Source organism: Haliaeetus leucocephalus, unplaced genomic scaffold, assembly GCF_000737465.1.
Source record: "Haliaeetus leucocephalus isolate CR32 unplaced genomic scaffold, Haliaeetus_leucocephalus-4.0 Scaffold218, whole genome shotgun sequence".
NCBI classification, from domain to species: domain Eukaryota; kingdom Metazoa; phylum Chordata; class Aves; order Accipitriformes; family Accipitridae; genus Haliaeetus; species Haliaeetus leucocephalus.
In genome coordinates, this window is record NW_010972654.1 from 107,322 (window position 1) to 128,516 (window position 21,195).

Here is a 21,195-nt window from a genome sequence, read left to right on the forward strand (position 1 = left end):
CCGACCCGACCCGATCCTCGCCGCTGGGGCCGGTCACGGTCCGGCTCCGGCGTCTCCTGCCCGCTCTCGAGTCCGCGGCCCGCGTGTCCTAGCCTGGCTGTGGCGGCCGGGAGCGGGTTCGTGGTGCGGAGCCGATGACCCGCGACGCAACGGCGGTGCCCGGCCGGGCGGGGGACATGAAGCCGCCCTGTGCCCCTGCCCGCCCTCCCTCCCCGTTCGGCGTTAGCGGTGAGAGGTCGGATGCTGCGTGCGGGCAGCTTGAGCCTCCATGCGAAGACTTGATGGCGTCAGCGTACGAATAGCTTCGTGCCCTTCTGCAGCCAAGGACTCTGGGATCTTTTGAAAAAGCTGAATCAGCAGTACGGTACTCGCTGTATCAGAGGGCAGTCAGTTCACAGAATCATAGAACATGTCGAGTTGGAAGGGATCCATTCAGGATCATCAGGTCCAACTCCCTGCTCCTCACAGGACTACCTAAAACTAATCCATATGACTAAGAGCATCATCCGGACACTCCTTGAACTCTGGCAGGCTTGGTGCAGTGACCACTTCCCTGGGGAGTCTGTTCAGTGGCCGACCACCCTCTCGGTGAAGAACCTTTACCTGGTGTCCGATTTGAACTTTCCCTGACGTGGCTTCATGCCATTCCCTCGTGTCCTGTCGCTGGTCGCCAGGGAGAGGAGATCAGCACCTCCCCCTCCGCTGCCCCCCTTGAGGGAGGTGTAGACTGCGATGAGGTCCCCCCTCAACCGTCTCAAAAATGAGCCAAGTGACAGCTGCCCCTGGTAAGTCTTGCCCTCGAGGCCTTTCATCATCTTGGTCGCCCTCCTCTGGACACAGTCCAGTAGTTTGATGTCCTTCTTATATTGAGGTGCCCAAAACTGCACACAGTGCTCGAGGTGGGGCCACACCAGTGCAGTCTAGAGTGGGACAAGCACCTCCCTTGACCAGCTAGCGATGCTGTGCTTGATGCACCCCAGGACACGGCCCTTCTCGCTGTCAGGGCACACGGTTGACTCACAGTCACCTTGCCATCAACCCACATCCTCAGATCTCTTTCCACGGGGCTGCTCTCCAGCCTCTTGTCCCCCAATTTCTATGCATAACCAGGATTACCCAGTCCCAGGTGCATAATCCGGCACTTGCTCTTGTTAAATTCCATATGGCTGGTGATTGCCTAGCTCTCTAGTCTATCCAGATATCTCCATAAGGCTTCTTTACCCTTGAGGAAGTCCACAGCTCCTCCTAATTTAGTTATCGTTGGCAAACCTTTAATGTACATTTGATTCCTCCATCCAAATCATAAAGACATTAAAGAGCACTGGCCCTAAAATTGAGCCCTGGGGAACCGCACTGGTGACTGGCTGCCAGCCTGATGTAACCCCATTTACTGTAACTCTTTGAGACCAACCCATCAGCCAATTGCTCACCCAACATATTACGGACTTATCTAGCTGTATGTGGGACATGTTGTCCAGAAGGATGCTGTGAGAACCAATATAAAAAGCTTTGCTAAAATTCAAAAAAACCCACATTTACTGGCTTCCCTTGGTCAACTAGATGGGTGACCTTGTCATGAAAGGAAATTAAGTTAGTTAAACAGGACATTCCCCTCATGAACCCATGTTGGCTATGACTGCATTGCCTCTCCAGTGTTTTTCAACAAATCCCAGAATAACCACCTCCATAATTTTACCAGGCACTGAAGTGAGACTCACAGGCTTGTAATTACCGGGGTCTTCCTTCTTACCCTTTGTGAAAATTGGGACAATTTTCTCTCCAGACTCCCAAGACTGTTGAAAAATAATGGAGCGGGGTCCCACGATAACATCAGCCTGCTCTTTCAGTACCCTGGGAGGAATCCCATTGGGCCCCATAGACGTGCATGTGCAGCTGGAGCAGCAAGTCGCAAACAAGTTCAGGGTCGGCTGGGAGTTTATTGTTCCTCCAGTCACTGTCTTCCAACACGAGGCTCTGGGGGTCCCAGGGCCCATCATCAGTGTTGAAGACGGAGGCGAAGAAGCCATTGAACATCTCTGCTTTGTCTACATCCCTATTTGTGAGGTGACCGACCTCATCAAGTAACAGACCAATGTTACCTCTGATCCTCCTTTTGCTGTTAATGTATTTTAAAAACCCTTTTTCTTGTCCTTTACAGTACTTGCCACCTTGAATTCTAGTCGAGCTTTGGCCGCACAGATTTTCTCCCTGCACTGGCGAACAGCATCTCTGTAGTCCGCCCGTGTCATCCATCCTTGCTTCCAATGTTTATACGCTTTCCTTTTCTGCCTGAGTTCTGGAAGAAGATCCCTGCTCAGCCAGGCCGGCCTTCTGCCCCACTTGCTTGACTTCCAACACTTTGGAATTGCCTGTTCCTGCGCTCTTAAGTTAAACCTCTTAGTGTGTGCCCCTATGCAGATTAGTACCTGATTTTAAGTTCTGAATTCAAGTTGTGACATTTTACCTATTGCTTCCTTCCTTTTTGTGATGTTCCTTTAAATTTGTCTCTAATTTTTGTTCTCAGTCTTACCTCTGGATAATGTAGTCTTTCTTGAAGTGCTCGTTTAAGGCCTTATTGAGAAGTGTACATGAATACAGTTACTGTCCTCACTGTGACTGCACACATTTGCAGAGCTGTGCCATTGGACCAGGAAGTCTTTAAGGAAGGTGTTACACGTGGCTTACAAGGAAAAGAGTAATAAAGCTGTTGACCTGTATTTACTTTCAGGAAAATGAATGTCAGGAAAGCATCAGAAAAGCTGCTACTCATAAAGCTGAAAACTAGCTTTAATAATGAAAAAAGAAAAAAAATCTGGAAAATAAAACCAACCCAGCTGAAAAATCACTAAAATAGATGGTGCTGAGGTGGGATAGCTGGAAGATGTATTGGTAGAGAATGTTTTTCAATTACTTGCTCCTACATGTAGGCCTGCTTTGGGAGTAAGTTGGAGAACAGATTTTCTTTCTTCAGGAATGGTGCTACAGCAGATAAGGTCAGTAGCCAGTCATTTTAGCTTTGGCAGTATGCACCAGTTGTTGTTTGTTTTGGTTTTTTTTCCTAAAGAGAAAGAATATGTATGTGCAAGTGGTGCAATTTTGTAGCTGTCTTGGAGATTTGTGTTCTGAATGCCAATGTTGTTTATCACCAGGAACAATGAAAAACGTTTGTGAAAACAGTTTTAAAATTCATTGGAACAAATGTCACAAGGGTATTGGTGCTGACAAGTAACAGCAGAAGCTAAAAAGAATTAGTAATTTGTGCTTATCAGGGAAAAGAGAACTAAGATGTACTGAGCATCATGGAAGTACTGAATCCTTTTGTACTATTCAGTGAGGTAATTGCAAAGAAAGTACTTGAAAACATTAATGTGTGTATTAGTAAGACATACAAAACAGACTTTTCAGCCTTCCTGTGAAAAAACAGGAATTGTCAATGATTCCATAGGCAAAAGGATTGTCAGTGGATTTAGTAGGGCAATATTAGCAGCATAGCTGAGTACTTCATAATAGAATAGAATTCTCCCAGAACATCTTACTAAAAAAAGGGGATTTTTTCCATGTCTTTTAGAAAACTTGCTAATGAAAAGAAATGATTTGTCTGAAGTTTTGCCCAGTAAATCTGTAATGGAGCAGAAACCTGAACACAAGATTCCTTAGTTATAGGCCCTTACTTTAACTATTCCTCCATCTCCAAGAAGGTTGAAGTAAAAGCACTCCAAATGACTCTATTCCATTCTTAAAGTGCTATGAATAAAGGGAAGCAAACCCCAAACTACTAGAGATGATTAGCTGTGTGGCTGGTGTAAAATGGCAGGCTCTGTTTTAATGTAGTATTAGGCTGCATTCCTTTGGGAGGGGAATGTGGGAACACTGTACTGCCAGAATAACAGAGCAGGTGACCTTCTCTTCTGAGCTGAAGACTGCTTAGAGAAAATAAAATGATGTTCAGTTAATATGATAAGACAATGCTAATAATGCAAATACATTGCAACTTCTTAAAAATGTATGAATGTGATTAAATATGTATGCTATCCCTTTTCACATGACTCAGCAGTCTGTACTGTGACCTCTTGTCCCCTGATCTTTCTTTCTGGCTCTATGCTCAAGGTCCCACTTACAGTGGGAAGGGGCTTTTTTTTTTTTGTCTCTTTGTTCAGGTGGCGTACCAGGTAAATTAAAGCTATGGATTCTTACCTGATGTATTTAAGTTACTTAAACTGCCAGAAGTCTTTCAGACCATTTTTTCCTTGCACGATGAGATAGGTCTTGCCTTGGGTTGTTTTGCTTTTGCATTTCCATACCTCAAAGATAGGTCATATATGAACGTACACCTCTGAAGTGCTGTAGGGAAGCCATGTTCTCAGAGGCTTGGATAGTACATTTTAGTAAAATGCTCACTCTTAAACTGATCACTAGATTTGGGACTTGAAAGGAGTTTTCCTTAGAGTGGGGACCTTGGTAGCCTTTTATTTTCCTCTCTAGGCTGGAGTATGGCTTTCTCCCTAGGATTCTGTGAATGTGTTTCACCTAATTAATTCTCTTCTGTTGACAACACATGGGTCTTGTTCTCTGCTTGAGGCATCTGGTAGTGTAATATCTGGAGAACGCAAAAGCTTGCAGGTCATTTGGTCCCAAATACAGTTAACAAGGGGAAGTGAAATACGGAGTGCAAGTCCACGTTTTCACAGTTTCACAGACTTTGACTGGATTCTGTGGGAACAGAAGTATGACTTGGACTATAATGTGAGGGGCAGAACGCATCAGGCATAGAATAGAAATCCTCAAATACTTTTAGAATTCTAGGCTTTTATACATTTTCAGTTTGGAGACAGTCATGTCTCTGAAAACTGTGACATTTCTGGTTGTGTCAGCAGGCTGCTAAATTGTTACTCAGGAAAACTTCTAAAAGATGCATTGTATTTTGAATAGAAGCTCTACTTAATTTTTTTCTAGCACAGAAAATTCAGCATGTGATGGAGAATAAAAAGGGATATTATAAATTTAAATGAAAGAAGAATAGATACAGAAGCTAGTATGGAATTTTAGCAACTCTGTTCCTACTTTGGTAGTGCCCCATCAGCCAGTTTTCTGCACCACAGTTGTTTTCTTTCTATAAACCAGATCAGGTGGCCTTGTTTAGCATCCCTCCTGAAAGCAATAACAGTCAAAAAGAAAAACTGATTGTTTAACTAACTGGCAAATGAAGCATTGGGTGTCTTACAGGTAGAGGAGGAAAGGCAGGGGATGAGCCCTTCTCTCAGTTTCTGGACTTCCTTCACTTTAACTGAACTTTGTATGCAAGGTGAAATAAAAGAGTAAAATGAGATCAGTGCTCTGCAGTAATTAAATATTGCAGTGAGTGCTTCAGATAAAATTGTTGGATAAAGAGATGATGAGATAATCACAAAGGAATACGGTGAAAACTGGTAATATAAGCCAGGCTGCTTGGCGCTCAGCCTAGTGCCTCTTTCTTTCTTGGAACTAATAGGGACTGGTATTGAGTAGCACAGTGCAGCAAGATACTGAAGGGTGATAACCACATGATGAAGCGGAGGAAGGAATTTATTGGGTTGCCTGAAGGAAAAGCAGGAAACTGCTCAGGGGAAGAGGGGAGTTTTTCAGAGTGTGGGAATGGTACCATATGACTTAAACAGGGGCCAGGGTCAAGCGATTATTGTGCCACTCAAGAGGTACTATGATAAAATTCCAGAACTGTAAGGGGAAAAAAACCCATGATATTCAGAAGAGGACTAGGGGTGAGCAAGCATTTTTAAATAACTTATGTTGTAACACTACACTGGAAAGGTTTCTTAAAATATTTTTTATATTTGGATTTGTGATTTAGTGTCCCATCCCTTCCAAATTCTGTGGTAAAATTATGCAGAAGCTTATTGGGGTTTTTCTATACATCTAGCAAGGTAAATTCCATTTTCTATTATTCATTCCCATTAGCTGGCTTGTCTTTTTTTTCCCCACCTTTTGAAAAGCTGAGGCAAGGAGCTTATTTCTTGAGTTACACTTTGTAATGTATAGTAAGTTTGATTTGGGGGGAAGTTTTCACTTTGTGTTTGCTCTTTTTGATCTTCTATATGCATAGCTTGATTTGAGCAGTTTCTTTTTAATTTCTTGTAAATTCTGCTATTTCCCAATAGCTCTCCTGAGAAATATTCATACAGTTACATTTCAAAATTAACTTTGTACATTTTTCTTGTTTGATTGGGGTACAGATTTGTGGTAGTTTTAGCATTTCTGTTTTGAAGAAGAGCTTCTTTGATATTCAAGTCAGCCAGACTGAAGAACTCAGAGACAAAGTGCCTAACTGATTTCCTTAAAGTCTTATTTATAGATTTTAAAAAAATTATTCTTTCATTTAATTTATATTGAGTAATTTGATTCATAATAACTACAATTTGCATATTAGAAATGATACAGGTTTGTAGGTAGAGGTCCTACCATTTATTAGACAAATTAATAGAAAAGGTAACTTGTAACACTTAAGGAGCTTTGAAATATTTACTATACTTGTAGCTTCCCACCCTAAATTAAGATGAATGAACTCAGACCTTTGTCCTTGAGATTCTTTTTGTGTGTATTCGAAACTTAATGCCTGCTTGACTGTGTAGATCTAGCAGAGAGAGGAAACTTTTTTCCACAAAGTTGAGTTGCAAATCTCCTGTTCTCCCTGCCCCCACCTCTTTCTATCCTGTTTCTCTTTGTTTATTGCTGTGGTTTCTGATTTAGCATCACTGGGAAGTTAAAAAGAAAAATTTGCTAAATCAGAGTGCAGCTAACCCAGACAAAGGCTTGGAGGCTTTGCCAGAAAAACGTGACACTTCATTTGATCCTTTGTTGAGGCATGTTTAAGACAAAATTAAACAAAGTATTAGAAGAAATATGACTGAAAGAATGAAATTAGTGTTCCTTAAAGTATTACTTTTACCTCTGTTTTTTTGTCTTCCTCATATCTTTATGAGAGCCTGCTGCAATTTCCTAACCCCTGTTTCTCTGAACACTTTCTTGTAGAGTCTCCTTCTGAGAGGTATTGGAAGGAGCAGGGAAAGGGGAATATCATCCTCTCCTGTCCCATTTCTCCCAAAAGAAGGTTCTGTAGCTCTTGGACTGCTTTGGCCAGATAACGATTACCCCATCATTTATTTCAGTTTCTGCAAAATTACTGAGATGCTGTTACTTTCCCATGGTTATTATGTGGATGAATTCATAATACTTGAGGGTTGCTAAGATGAGGAAGCCAATATAGGCAAGCATCTATGTAGGAAAGTCTATTGGTTACCTTGCTAGTGCCCTGGGAATATTGGTATCCACTAAAGACCTTCTAAAACTCTTGTTTGTGGTTGGTTGCTGTTTTTTTGTTTTGTTTTTTTTTTTTCTCTTCCAAAACAAGTGAAATTAAATAACTTTGACTCTTGTAAATGTTGTTTCTTCTCTGGGAAATGGCCACAGGCATGTTTGCTTGCTTCTGCCTGTCCTCTCAGAGAGTGGAAAAATGGTTAATATGAAAAAAAGAATGCAAAGTTGTGCCAGACCACACTTGTTTGTGCTGGCCTCATGCAGGGGCTCTGAAAAAATCACTTTTGCTATACCAACGAATAAATCATTCTCAGCTGGATATCATGGAGTGCAAGAATTGCTCATAAAGCAAAAATTAAGGGGATAAAGCAGCTGAGAGTCTTTAAGATCCAGAACTGTTGCTCTAGTGTGTGTGCTAAGGAGGGGATTTGTTACCAAGTTTTTTAAAAAAATAAAGTGTAGATCATCTGCTATATTACAGCATTGGTCTAAGAAACCTCAACGGGAGAGACTTGGCTACAATATGAAAGGAGCTTGTATATCTAACCTATTTAGATTACCACTGATGGTGGCGATAGTGAGAGACCACTTTGTTAATAAAGCTTAAGAAATTTCTTCTGACAGAAGCCCTGGGACTGTCCATGTGCCTTGCGTCAGTAATTGGTACTATTTGTTGCTGTTACAGTGTCCGCTGACTTTGTGCAATGTACTACTCTTCTGCCTTCCTTTTTGAATTTACATACCTTTTTTTCTTGAGGCTGTAAGATGTGTAAATGGTTTCAGCTTAAGACACACAAATTCAGGTATCGCCATGTGAGATGGGGTGACTCCTGCTATACTCTAGAGCAATGTACAGTCAGTGGATCGGAGATCAATTTTCAGTGTCAAAATATTTAGCTGAATCATGCTTGGACTTTTGTTACTTCTATTAATATGGTCTAGCATGCTTGTCCTCCATTTTTACTTTTCTTTAGCCAGTTGCTTTAATGAATACGGTGACTTAGTTAACTGTCTTTGGACATTTGTACTTTATTGTCTACCTGGACTTCATTAAGGCCTTTGACACGGTCTCCTGTAAGATCCTTGTAGCAAAGCTGATGAGGTATAGGCTGGGTGACTGTAGAGTGAGGCAGGTTGAAAACTGGCTGAATGTCTGGGCCTGGAGGGTGGTGATCAGTGGAACCACGTCCACTTGGAAGCCAGTGACTAGCAGTCTACCCCAGGGGTCAAATACTGGGCCCAGTCCTGTTCAACAGCTTCATTAACGACCTGCAACAACACCAAACTGAGAGGAGTGGCTGATACACCAGAGGGTCGTGCTGCCATCCAGAGGGCCCTCCACAGGCTGGAGAAATGGGCCAGCAGGAACTTCTTGCAGTTCAACAAGGGGAGGTGTGAAGTCCTGTGCCTGGGAAGGAATAGCCTCCTGCAGCAGTTTGTGCTGGAGAACCACCAGCCGGAAAGCTGCTGTGCTGACAAGGGCCTAGGGCTAATGGTGGACACCCAGTTGAACACAAGGCAGCAATGTGCCCTTGCTGCCAAGAAGGCCAGTGGTTCCCTTGGCTGCCTTAGGAGGAGTGCTGCCAGCTGTTGGAGGGACATGAGCTCGGCACGGGTGAGGCCATGCCCGGAGTGCTGCGGCCGGTTCTGGGCCCCTCAGTATGAGAAGGACTGGGACATGCTGGAGAGAGTGCAGGTAAGGGCCACAGGGATAATAACGGGACTGGAGCGCCTCACACGTGAGGAAAGGCCGAGAGAGCTTCCTGCTCCTGATTTTTTTTTTTTTAGATTTAGCTTTTTTTTGGGGGGGGGAAGACTGCTGATTTGTAAATTTTCATTATTGCTTTATATCAGTTATTAGTTTCCCGCCTCCTGACGATGCTAGCTAGTAATACATACCATTTTACATGGGTATACAGATTTTTGTGATATCTTCCATGTCTTCTCTCAAGCAGGTTTTATTTTTGTTTTGATCTGGTGTGATACTAATCCAGTAGTTTTTTTCCTAATACATTTTAAGGCATCAAATAAATTATTCTGAACAACTCACCATTACCTTTCTCTCTTTACATATGCTTTTCCTCAGGTGTGGGTTTTTTCAAGTGGATTCTTCCCTAAAGAAATTTTTTTTCTAGTAATTGAAGTTTTGTATGATGTGCTGTGTAAAACCTTTCTGAGCTAGTATCAGCCTTTCATCTGAAAATGTTTAGATTAAACCATGAGTCTGTCCAAGCTATATGTCTATGCTAAACTAAATCTTGACAGCTGGGGCCGGCCTTGGCCAAGGTACCATTTTTAGATCTGGTAAAAGCTCTATAGCTTTCCTTAACTCAGTCTCTGCTGAATTCCAGCCATTGAACTGTACGTGGCAGTTCATCTTTCTGTCAGTAGAGGTCACGCTGAGCCGTATTTTTTTAATGTACATTTTTCAAGTCCTGTGGAAAGATTACTAATATGCCTACAAAACAGGAGAGAAAAACCTTCTGAATATTTCCATGCATGATCATTTAACCCTTATTATTAAAATGTTACTGCAGTAGTTCCCCTTTACAATTGACAGATGTATTCTTAAGCAAGTTTGTAAATTCACATAAATTAAATTTGGGAACTAATTATTTGAATGGAAACCGAGTATGTTTTCAAGCTTCCTACTGCTCCCATACATACTTTTGTCCATGTTTCCATTACTGATACTTTAAAGTCTTCTATTTTTATATTTACTGCTCTTTAGCAAATTGGTCTAATTAATTTTCTGGTAACTCTTCTTCATTCAGTTCTCTAAGTTCTTGAATATCTGTCTCTTTCATCAAACTCAACATTTTCTGCAACATTTACTATTTGAACCATGTCATCCTCTCATTTCTCGAACCTTTAAAAATCATGAGTATAGTCCTTCCAAGACTCATTCATTGTCTTGCTACTTATTAAGTCTCATGAAGCAAGAATGTTTTTCAAGGCAAGTTGCAACTTTTCAAAAATTCACACACTAATTGTTTGATTTGTCATTTCTTTCCAATGTGTTTGTCATAAATAAAACATTTTGAAATTAGCACTCGAGTGGCTCTAAAACTGAGGTAGCACAACTTAAATGTTCGGAGGCAAATCACAGAGGGGAGCTGGTTGGCTGTTTGCTGAGAATCAGCCAGGTGATAAGTGCTAGATTATCTGGGTGACTAGAGCAATTCACTAACCAATCTTCTATAACGTCCACTCATGGATATTTCTCATGCCTTCTTATCTGAACAGTGGTGACCAGGTAACGTAAGTAGGGTTAAATGTTTCAGCATCCCCAGGCTTCTTGAGTGGTAAACTAGTAGGGGTTTACATTTGAAGTTGCCACATAAATTACCACATAATATTAAAATGGGGTGGTTTTTTTCATGACCTCAGATTCAGGAGCTTCTTCTCTAGAGCAGTAAAAGCTTTTGATGGTATATGTTTCCGAGTTGTGTGTCTTCCGTTCTGAACATATTGCAAAGCATAGCCTCTGATACCTCTTTCACCCTCTTGGAAAAGCATCTGCAGCCTTGCAATCAACACTTACTCATTCCTTCCTAAACTCCATTATAAAGAGATTTGGGGTTTGTTTTTTAATTTTCATAGCCATCCTTGATGGGTTTGAAAAGCCTTGACTGTTGAATATTCACTTTATTCTTGAAATGGATATTTGTAATTTTTCATTGGGTTTTTTTGCCAGGTAGGACTGGAACTTAATGCATGGAATTCACTTTTTTGCGCTCTCTGAGAGAATTTTTCAGTCAAAGGGTTCCATATGTGGCCAGTTATCTTCAGGGATAGATCATTTGGATTTTACACTTATGTTTTTTAATATGATTTGTTGTTATGTTACATTGAACTTATGTTACATTCTTTCACATTAAACGTGACCAAGGACTGTTGCCATTGCACAGTTTACCAGGCTTTACACTATTTCTGAATTTGTTTCTCATGATACTAATTTTCATGGGTTTTTATTAGTATTATCTTTTGGCTTGATCACTATTTTGTGATGCGAGTGCTATTTCCAGGGACACTGTATGGTGAAATAATACTGCAAAGACAGACCAGTCTCCTAGAAGACACATATGCAATTCAAGCACTCTGTGTTTACCAGCAAGTTCACATTTTAGCCACAGTCCTTTTTGCATTGTAATTGACGTACGTATTGTCACAGTACCATAGGACACATTCTACTTTAAAAACAACCAACCAAACAAAAAAAACCCACTTTAACATAGACCTGGAAGTAGAATTTCATTGCAAACTGAGATAAATTATATAGACAAATATCTGTGTCTTAGAAAATGCAGCAATTAATCAAACACCTGTCTCATATAGGAGTGCAATAAACTAAAAGAAAACAAGATAGTATTTAAACTGCCTCTGATGGGAACTGTTTGATATGCAAACAGCTGACTAGGCCAGTGGCCAGAGACTAAGCTAACTTGAACAGGACATGAGACAGTACTGGACATGATGTGAGAAATTGCTGGATCTAACAGATAACAATGTGAGAAGCTGACAAAAGTTACAAATAGTGCTGGGAGGGGTGGCTGGATTTCACAGGCAGTTAAGGGAAAATTATGTGAGGAACAGAGGAATGCTGCAGATAACGGGAGTACTGCGGACCTTCTGGAGTAGAAACTTGCTAGGCTGAAAGTCCTTAGGTCACCATATCACTAATACGATATAAACATATGGTAAGTAGGTAACCTTACCAGAAGTACCAGATTTAGGGATGAATGTAACAAAACTGAGACCAAAGGAGAAGAAGTAATTCAAGGTTGGTTGTTTTTCTGGAAGGACACCAAAATGAAGAAAAGGAGGGCTAGGCAGAAAAAGGGATGGTAAAGATGATCATAAGATATGCAAATAATGTAATCAAGGCCATTCAGGGGTACCCATCAGGCAGCCCTGCCTGTTCACTGCAGCCTGGAGCAGGACAATAGACCAAACCTGTTTTTCTGACTACAATGTGTGTCAAACCGGCTTCTGCAATCAGGAAGACTAAGGGAGAGTAGGTAGTGCGTAACTTGGCTAGCAACGGAACACTTGGGATGGCTGGCTGGCTCAAGTATTCTGGTAGAACCATGTCTGTGCCCATTCCAGGCCTGTTGTTGACATTAACATCTTCCTAACTTCCTTAGAAAAATCTCACCAGGATGACATGTCATAGAAGTAGTATTCCCAAAACTATTCTGTCACTGAAGTGTAATGCTTGGTATGGTAAATATCAGTGATAGCTACCCATGCCAGACTTTAACAGATGTTTTCATTGAGCATAATGATTCCTTCTGCTTTTTTTGTCCGAGTTTTCCTGAATAAACCCAGTGAAAACTTAAATTGTTTCTTTTGGTGAGCATTATCTTGCATTTATATTTGTAAAATTCTGTCTGCCAGCATGCTATTTCATACTCATATTGGGTTATAGTCCATAGTTCTTCAAGCTGTGTTGCCTGCAGAATTCATCTGCCCAAAAAAGGCAGCACTAAAATTACTGTGTGCCTTCTGCCACATCCTGATGTGGAGAGAGGGGCAGCTGAAAGAGCAGGAGTGCAATAAGGTTTGTAATTTAGCCTCTTTTTTATTGTTTTGTATGGAATACAGAATTCTAGTTTCTGCATAGAGACATGTAATCAGGAGATAGATGATGTGCTACTGAAGGTGTTGGGAGACAAAAGCCATTTGAGTGGACGGTGAGTTTGAAGTCATTGTATCAGTATATGGTGAGCACTCCTGTCAAGCTTGCATCAAGCAGAAAGGTTGCAACAATACTACTAATATAGAGAAGAAGAGACCTCTGAGAGGGCCAAAAAAAACCCCACCAACCCAAACTCTGACAGCCTACCTTCCAAGCAATCCCAATAAGGAGGACTTTTTGTGTACCATAGTAGAAGACATGGGAGAAAAGATCAATCATTTATAAGAGTAATTGTTCTATTATTGATTTCTTGTATGTATGAAATTTGAGATAAGATATATGTTCATGTATGAAAGATCTATAGGCTGTTTTGGAGGCTCCTTCCTATAGCAGTATGTTATTACAGTCTGATGTTTTGCTAGTGCTATCTCAGATAACATACAGGTACTAAATTATATGAACACTTATTTATAGACTGCTTTCAGTTCAAAGTGAAATAGGTTGATTTGAACTAATACTTTAATTATATCCTTCTTATACACTTGTGTGGTTTTTGTACAAGGTGCAAAATTAGTTTGTGCTTTGGTTACCATGCTGGCTAAAAAGAAGAGGAAAACTCAAAGAAGGAGAATGAGGTTGGGGTGAAGGCAGGTGTTGTCTGACTGCGGAAAATAAGGAATTGGCCCTTTATAGCAGAGAGGGGGATATATACTTGCTGTTACCAGAAAGGGATGCACCTTTGTGATGCCAGATCTCCATTAGTCAGGAAGGCTGTTTGGGGCCTTTCACAGACTTTGGTATGGGACACTTTATTTCTGGTTTAGGTGGGTAGTTGATTTTTTTTTTAGACAGACAGTATCTGCTTTTATCCACATGCAGTTGGCCACTGATTATTATCCTTTGGAGAAACTACGCTTTCCTGTGGTGTCAAAACACGATTTACCAGAACATACTGTATTCAAAAAGCATGGACCTTGAAGCCAGTAAAGTGGCTTTGTCTAGGGCCCTGAGGTGCGCAAGCCGAACTATAGTGATGGAGTGGCAGTCCCAGCTATAGCATAATGGAAATGCTACATACCTGGAGACAACGTGCAGGACTAGATGAATCTGTAGTTTTAGCTCAGTACCACTTTTGCTGCTGCTACTTGTATTTTTAGTTGACTTTATGTTTACAGATTACATTAGTGACATACATTGTAGATGAAGTAGTGAAAGATCCTAAAGATAGGAGCTCCTTTCCCTAGAGAGTCCATGATAAGTTTTACATAATCCACAATGCTCCTCAAGTATCATCACCATAATCTCCTCCTCCTTCTTCTGCGTATCTGGGTGTTTATTACTTATCCTACTTCTTGTCCTAGTCTTTCACGCTGAAACATGCCATTAACCAGATAGTGTCACAAACCAGATAGCATCCCAGTCTACATACTTGTGCCACATTAACAAGTTGCTTTTTAGATTCTTTTTTAAATGCATTACTGTGTTTTTTATTTAGCTTGGTGTAGTTCTTTCCCATTGCTGTCTTCCATATTTCAATATCATTTGCTCCTTTCCATTTGCTTTTAACCAGATATGGTGGTCAGCTATGTGGTAATCTCCAGTAAAACTACAATGCTCAAAAATCAGTGTTATGTAGAGCAGGTTTTACTTCATATCTTGCAAGTTGCACCTAGAGCTATGTTCCAACATGACATTAACATTGCCTCCACACTCCCAGTAGCATGTCGATTCACTGTTGCTATACAATGCATGTAGCTGCAAGATTATTTCTTGCAAACCTTCTACCTAACCAGTTGTACTCTATTCTGTATTTGTGCAGCCTTGAAGATCTTTGCATTGTCCCTATAAAACTGAACTAATTTTTTTTGTTCCTATTTATAGTAAAATATCCACCCTAAATAAATTTCCTAAGTTAAGTTAATGAAGACGTAAGAGCACACCTCAAAACCCAGGGAAGCTATAAAGTTCTGAAAAATATTTTTTGGTTGTCTTTCTCTGTCTTTACTCCAATAGCAACATCTTACCAGAGGCAATTGCATGCTAGCCCTGTGGATACTTTGAGTAGCTATCGTAAATCAGACACTCTTGCATGAACATCTTTTCTAGACCTTCATCTAGTAGAGCATTTGGAATTAGGCCCTACTCCCTTGCTTCTCATCAACAGGTTTGTCACAGAAGCAGCAAAGCAGCTGGACAGATTTTCTAATTCTGAAACTCTTCTGAATATGCTTGCTGTTAAGACTTCTGGGCCACCTTCCATCACAGCAATCACCTCTATCCTCCTGTCCATACCCTAACTGGAAATGGGGCCTGTAACATGGACCCTTCGGGGAAATCTCAATTGCAGATAAATGGGTGTGGATTTCCCATCCTGCCTCTGCCCCCTCCAGTGCATATGCAATGGATGGGTACCTTATGTGAGGCTTTCAGGCTTGCATTTTTATGAGGTGTGTATGTTACTATGTGCTTTTGTCTGAGAAAAATTATGCTAATGACCTGCTTCAATTCCTACAAGGACCCTGATGATGTTTACTTTCCTCTAAAGTGATAACTATTGCGTATGTCTTAATCATGGCTCAGTTGTGTTAGGCGATACATATGCATAAAGTAATAAATGTGGCCCAAGAAAACTACAGTCTAAGTGAGGAGAAAAAAGATACATTGAAACAAGATTTTTAAAAATTCCATTTTATAGGAGAAAACCTGTGCAATATATTGAGTCTGTGTAAGTCTACACTTTAGACTCTTGAACTCTCCAAGCTGAACTAAGACAAGACTGTTCCTGTGGTACCATGTGACATACCGAGGTCCTTTTTCCATATGTCCCTGCAAGTCAACAATTGCAAAGGATGGAGAATAAGGCCACGGTCTAGCATGACACTGTCTCCAGAAAAAGGAATTCTGCCCTCTTCCCACTGGGGCTGCTTTTCTTTCACTGTGCTGGCACGTCTTGGTGGCTATCCATTGATCCAGACTAAGGAAAACTTGTTTGGGCTACATGATATGTGTTAGTTTTTTAATATTTAAACTATGTTTTTAAAAGCTTTAATCATGTAAACAAAATAGGATTTATTTTTTGTTAAGCAGTGCCAAGTAAAGAAAGCCAAGAGGCTTAAGATCTTGCTGGTGTCACTGTTTCATATTACATCAGCTGATGAGCAGAGCTCAAGGCTGTGCATCGCTTCCAGGCTACTCCTGTAACAGCCACCTGCTGACTCATGTGTCCAGCTGTTCCATCATCCACACACACACAGACACACACGCGCTCCCCCACACACTCCTGGCAGCTGGTCAAATGGAGCCAAACCCTTAGGGTTGGTGCTCCATGAGCTCACCCACACCCGTGAAGCAATGGGCTGGAGCAGCAGGCACTGCAGAGCTCAGCAGCAGCAGAAGGAACCAGTCCTCACTGCCACAGATGACAGAATCACGTCAGGCAACCTTTACTGACAGAGCCCAACCACAAAGCGCACGGGCACCACAGCACACAGGGACATTTCGTGCCTAATCAGCCCCTTGTATGGATGGAATTACGAGTCCCTCTGCAGCTAGCATCAGTACTTGTCTTAAAGGCTGTAACACTGAACAGCACATTACAGCTCATTTTCTCATTTCTGAATTTACCTCCCTCTTTTGTATGCCATTAAGCAGGATGTTGTTTTTTAAATAGATGTTAGCGATGAACATGATAACTAAACCACTGTATCGAACATGTATCATCTCACCTGTTTGTCCCCATTTCCTTTCCCGACTACTACAACTTCTCTGGAGCCGAAACCTCTACTCTCCTCCCTGCCCCTCAAGAGTGAATCTGCTCTTCCTCCCCTTTCAGCATAGATGCCAGTTTTCTACGAAATTTACACAAGTAGCACGTGTTCATCTTGATATTCCTGCAGCTCGCATTGATTTAGGTGATCATTAATTTCTGCATCCAAAAGCAGGAAAATCACTAGTATGTTTGCTAGACTATAGGGTGAGAAGAATCAAAGTGTTGATATAGAAATTGCAGACTTCACACAGGGCAAACCACATTAACTAAAGGTTCTAAAATGTAAAGTAAACTTTATTATCCTTGAACCACAAAATAGATTTCTTTGGTTGTACAAATTTCACTAGTTACAGTCTTGATGCGCTAATTTTCCCTCAGAGTCTCTCAGGAGAGAATGGGAGAGAACCCAGAGCCTGGCACCAGGTACCGCAAAGGGAAAGAAAAAAAGAATCACAAGTTAGTCACCAAAACCAATCCAGGATTGTTTCCAAAATTGCTGTTGTTAAAAAGCAAATGCTAAAATTAGATTTAAAAAGGAAAAGCTCAAATTGCTGATGATGGAAGCAGCCATAGCTGCAGTTTGAGATTATCAGAGTTCCCCCTTCAAAGCTCTGTAAAATTAAACCATATGAAGTCAGTTAAAATGATCCACTGGATTTTGGCATGAAGGGAGATTCTCAACTAAAAGAAACTGCATCCAGTTCTTTCATTCAGCAAATATACAAGCAGAAGTGCCTGTCGCTCCCAAGCCACTTTGAGTCACTGAAAGGCTTAAGGTCCAACTCTGGTCTTACTGCTGGAGGGGTTCAGCAGAGAGCACCAATGTATCAGGGTAGACAGATCAGATTACTGCCAAGCTCAGATGCTTTTCTCCCTATTAGAGACATTAAAAAAAAAAAAAAAAAAAAGAAGGAAAAAAAAAAAAAAGAAAAGGGATGATTTATTTCAGTAGTCAGCAGCAGAAACTGATTTCAGAGCTATAGGCAGCACCTGTCTCCTCCCCATCTGCAGAGCTCACTTGATACAGAATCTGTTCACAGCCCTTGTTCCACTCATGGAAACCATGAATCACACCCCTGCTCCTTTTCCATTTTTTTAACTCTTGCATGGGCAAGCATGTATTTTCCTTGTTCTACATGGAGAGGGGCCTGAAGCCAACAAGTTGGCAGAAAGTAGAATTGTGTAGTTATTGCAAGGCATAGGCCAGACCCATCCTACTTCATTGTGCTCCCTGCCTAGCAGGCGCTCTTTGAAAGCCCCACACTGGGCACCCCAGTAACGTCATGTTTCATTTCACTGCTAGTGGGCAACATTGTGGCCTCACCCACTAGTATCCTCCTACCTGTAAGACCCCATTACTCCTAACCTGACCCCAGCAATGCCACTTCCTACCCTTCCCCATTTCCTGAATCCTAACGCACTATCTTATCTGCTGTTTACACCTCCTATCTCTGCCACCATATCCTAATCCCCAACTATTCTGCTCTCTATTGCTGTCACACATGCACACTGCTACACTCTTGCTACAGCTGCTCAGCTCCCTTCTCATTTCTGCCCCAGGTCACCAATTCAGTCATGGTGCTGACAGAAGACAGATACCTGGCCTCCTCTGACACTCAGTACAGTGTGCTTGTAGAGTGGTTCACACTGCACGCACAAGATACACACAGTTATGTGTACATCTAGGTAGGTACCTGTCTCCCAGAACAGCACAAAATACTAGCAGGAGCAGTTTCCTACATGGGATAGATTGCTGCGCTCACCACCAGAGGCAAGTGGCACAGAGCTGGCACAGGCTCCTGCTTATTCAGTTGTCTTTGCTTGAGCACATAGGTGTCAGTGTCAGAGGGAGGCACTTCACTGAAATTCCTTTTTTTTTTTTTTTTTTTTTTTTTTTTTTTTTTTTTTTTTTTTTTTTTGCCTCCAAGCTACCCATTTCCACATACTCCCAAAAGAAAGTGAGGTGACACAGTGCAGGAGAGTGGAAGGAGATGCTTTTTGGCAAAAGACTGGAAATTAAATAGGAGCAAAGGCAGGCTGGACCTTCCTTCTAATTCATACCGGAGTAGAAGCTCCCATATTAACCACTAAACAAATCAAAGTTGAGGAAATAACAGCTGGAGCCCAACACACTCTCACACTCATATGTTCTCCCTGTCCTACCCTTCCCCCACACACAATATTTACAGGCTAACAAGCTGCATCTGCCCACTGTCATACCCACACCTCCTCTCAATTGCCATCAATAAGTCTAGTGTTTATCCCATTTTGTTTAGGACATGCCCCAGTGCATTATTGGGTGAGAAACGAGGGCGGTTCACAGCCTTAAAGGAAGTTAGTTGGCCACAATGCTCCCTGGGGTGCTCAGTTCCCATCCAGAGTCCAGGAGGCAGCAGTGTGGGCAGTCCAGTGCTGTCCCTGGAGCACAGGAAGCTCAAAAGCCCTGTGCTGGGCTATTCCATCGCCCAGGTGCACCAGATCTTCTACGTAGGGACAGCAGCCTCCAAACTGCGCCGGCTGTGTCGGAGTTTGCGTTTGCTGCTGTACAGGGCCATTTCTTCAAGTGCTGATGAAGTAGGTGTTGATGAATCACGTGTTACTAACATTTCCTCTTCCTCTGGCTGCCCATCCTGCTCCTGGGGAACTGTGTAGACAAGAAACGTAGTTTTAAAGACAAAGTGCTAGGTTAAGTATATAGCTGATACAGGTAACGTAGACACAAGGGTATACCCAGGTGCTGAATTTCAGATGGCACTGAAGTCTTAGTGATCTACAGCAATCCTGTGCCCTGGACTTTTAGGTGATCTCTGTTTCAAATAGAGTAGCACGCACTAGCAAGCAGTGTGACCACCAGCATGGTATGCTGTAGCTAACGAGAGGTGAGCATTTTGGCCTTGCTTAACGTTGAAGTTACACGACTAAGTCCTTTCTGTAAATTTAGTCTGTGACTTGGCTCCCTCACCAAAGGAACTCACCAGGAAAGATACTCTGGCAGGGCGGACTCTCAGTTAACTTGGTCTCAGGCCTCTTAGGATGTGTTCTGCACCTAAAGTACACTTGCTGTTACAGTGGCTCCTTACCCTCCTGAAAGGACCTAGTAGAGCTTATCTGCTGTGCTTTGACATACACCTGGAACATCTGCCCTTTGCGATAATTTGGCTTGAGCAACTACTGTGAGATATTTGTGTAAAAAAAAAAAAAAGTTCCACAAAACCACAGATTTTTCCCTTCAAGTGCAAACTGGCTCCTGGGAAGCCTCTCTAAAGTCTTTGAACATAGCAGAGAACCTCAAATACAGAAATCTATGAAGATCTATCAGGTCAAAGGTGCACAGTCTGCTGAGCTGTACCTAGTGGCCCACCCTCTACTCTAGAATCAGACTCCAAGATGCAATTATTCCCCTTGTTACAGTACCGTTAGAGTAGTCATTATAATTCAGAATCCTTCCTGAACTATTAACCATAGCATTAACCTGTTGTTTGAAAAGGCCTCAGAACCAAATTAATGTAGGTGACAAATCTGACATCTTGAAAGGATACTGGGATTGGCAAGCAGATGACTGACTTCCAAACAAGGCAAATAGGTATAAAAGAAAGGCATAGGCACATGCAATTAAAAATCCAGATGGGGGGTGGGATGGGGAAGGAAATCAGTGTGGCTTAGAAGGAAGTAATTCCTTTTAGACCCTCTTAGACTAGAATTAGCCAAAGGAACCATCAAACATGCAAGTTAAGTCATCTCAACACAGCATACTGAACTTTTAAAAAACCTTTTGATTGTTCCTCAGCCAAAGCTATTAATGAAAACAAGCTGCCATAGGATAAGGCAGCACATCCTGTAGTGGGTATGTAGTTAAAACACAGAAAAAGTGCAGGAGGATATTACCTGCTATCACAACATAAAGCAGCTATCCGTATTAGGGTCAGTATTTGGTAACTAATGAGAAGGAGTAGAAGTGATAAAGACTGTCTTGAGAGAAACTGCTGATGATACCAAGCTGTATCTCAGGGTAGTGAAATGAAACTCAACTACAAAAAAGGGTATTAGGATTTTACCAAGTTGACTGGGCAATGACACGGAAGGTGAAATTTACTGCAAATGTGAATAGATTCAAGAAAGAAATAAAAACCTCTAAAATTAAAGGCCTCTGGCTTAGAAAGTGCTAAAACACAGATTGTTGTAGCCTAGAGTAGTATTCTGGAAGGAATCACTTTATGCTTTTCTTCTTTTATGCTCTTTTCTTGGCATTCCCAGTGGCTCGCATCAGACACAATATCGGACTAGCCAGAACCTCGTGCTGACTTAGTAAGTTTATTTTTACACTATTGGATGATGCTTACACTCAATAAAAGTAATGGAATACCAATTGCATATAAAATGCAACATCCTTAAAATGAGATTATGATTCTGTAGTCATTAGGGGGAGCTTTCTGAAAACACTGGCACACTTCTCAGCAATACCATTTCACTTTCGAGG

At 41.6% G+C, this 21,195-nt stretch overlaps 1 protein-coding gene across 1 annotated transcript in view; it reads right to left on the minus strand.

The window, feature by feature from the left end:
* Positions 1 to 17,657: 17,657 nt before the first annotated feature.
* SCRIB (scribbled planar cell polarity protein) overlaps positions 17,658 to 21,195 on the minus strand; it is a 120,042-nt gene continuing 116,504 nt past the window's right edge. The window contains exon 43 of the mRNA XM_010566785.1: positions 17,658 to 19,362. Coding sequence (XP_010565087.1) covers positions 19,202 to 19,362 — 161 coding nt within the window. The 3' untranslated portion in view covers positions 17,658 to 19,201. The remainder of the gene's footprint in view (positions 19,363 to 21,195) is intronic.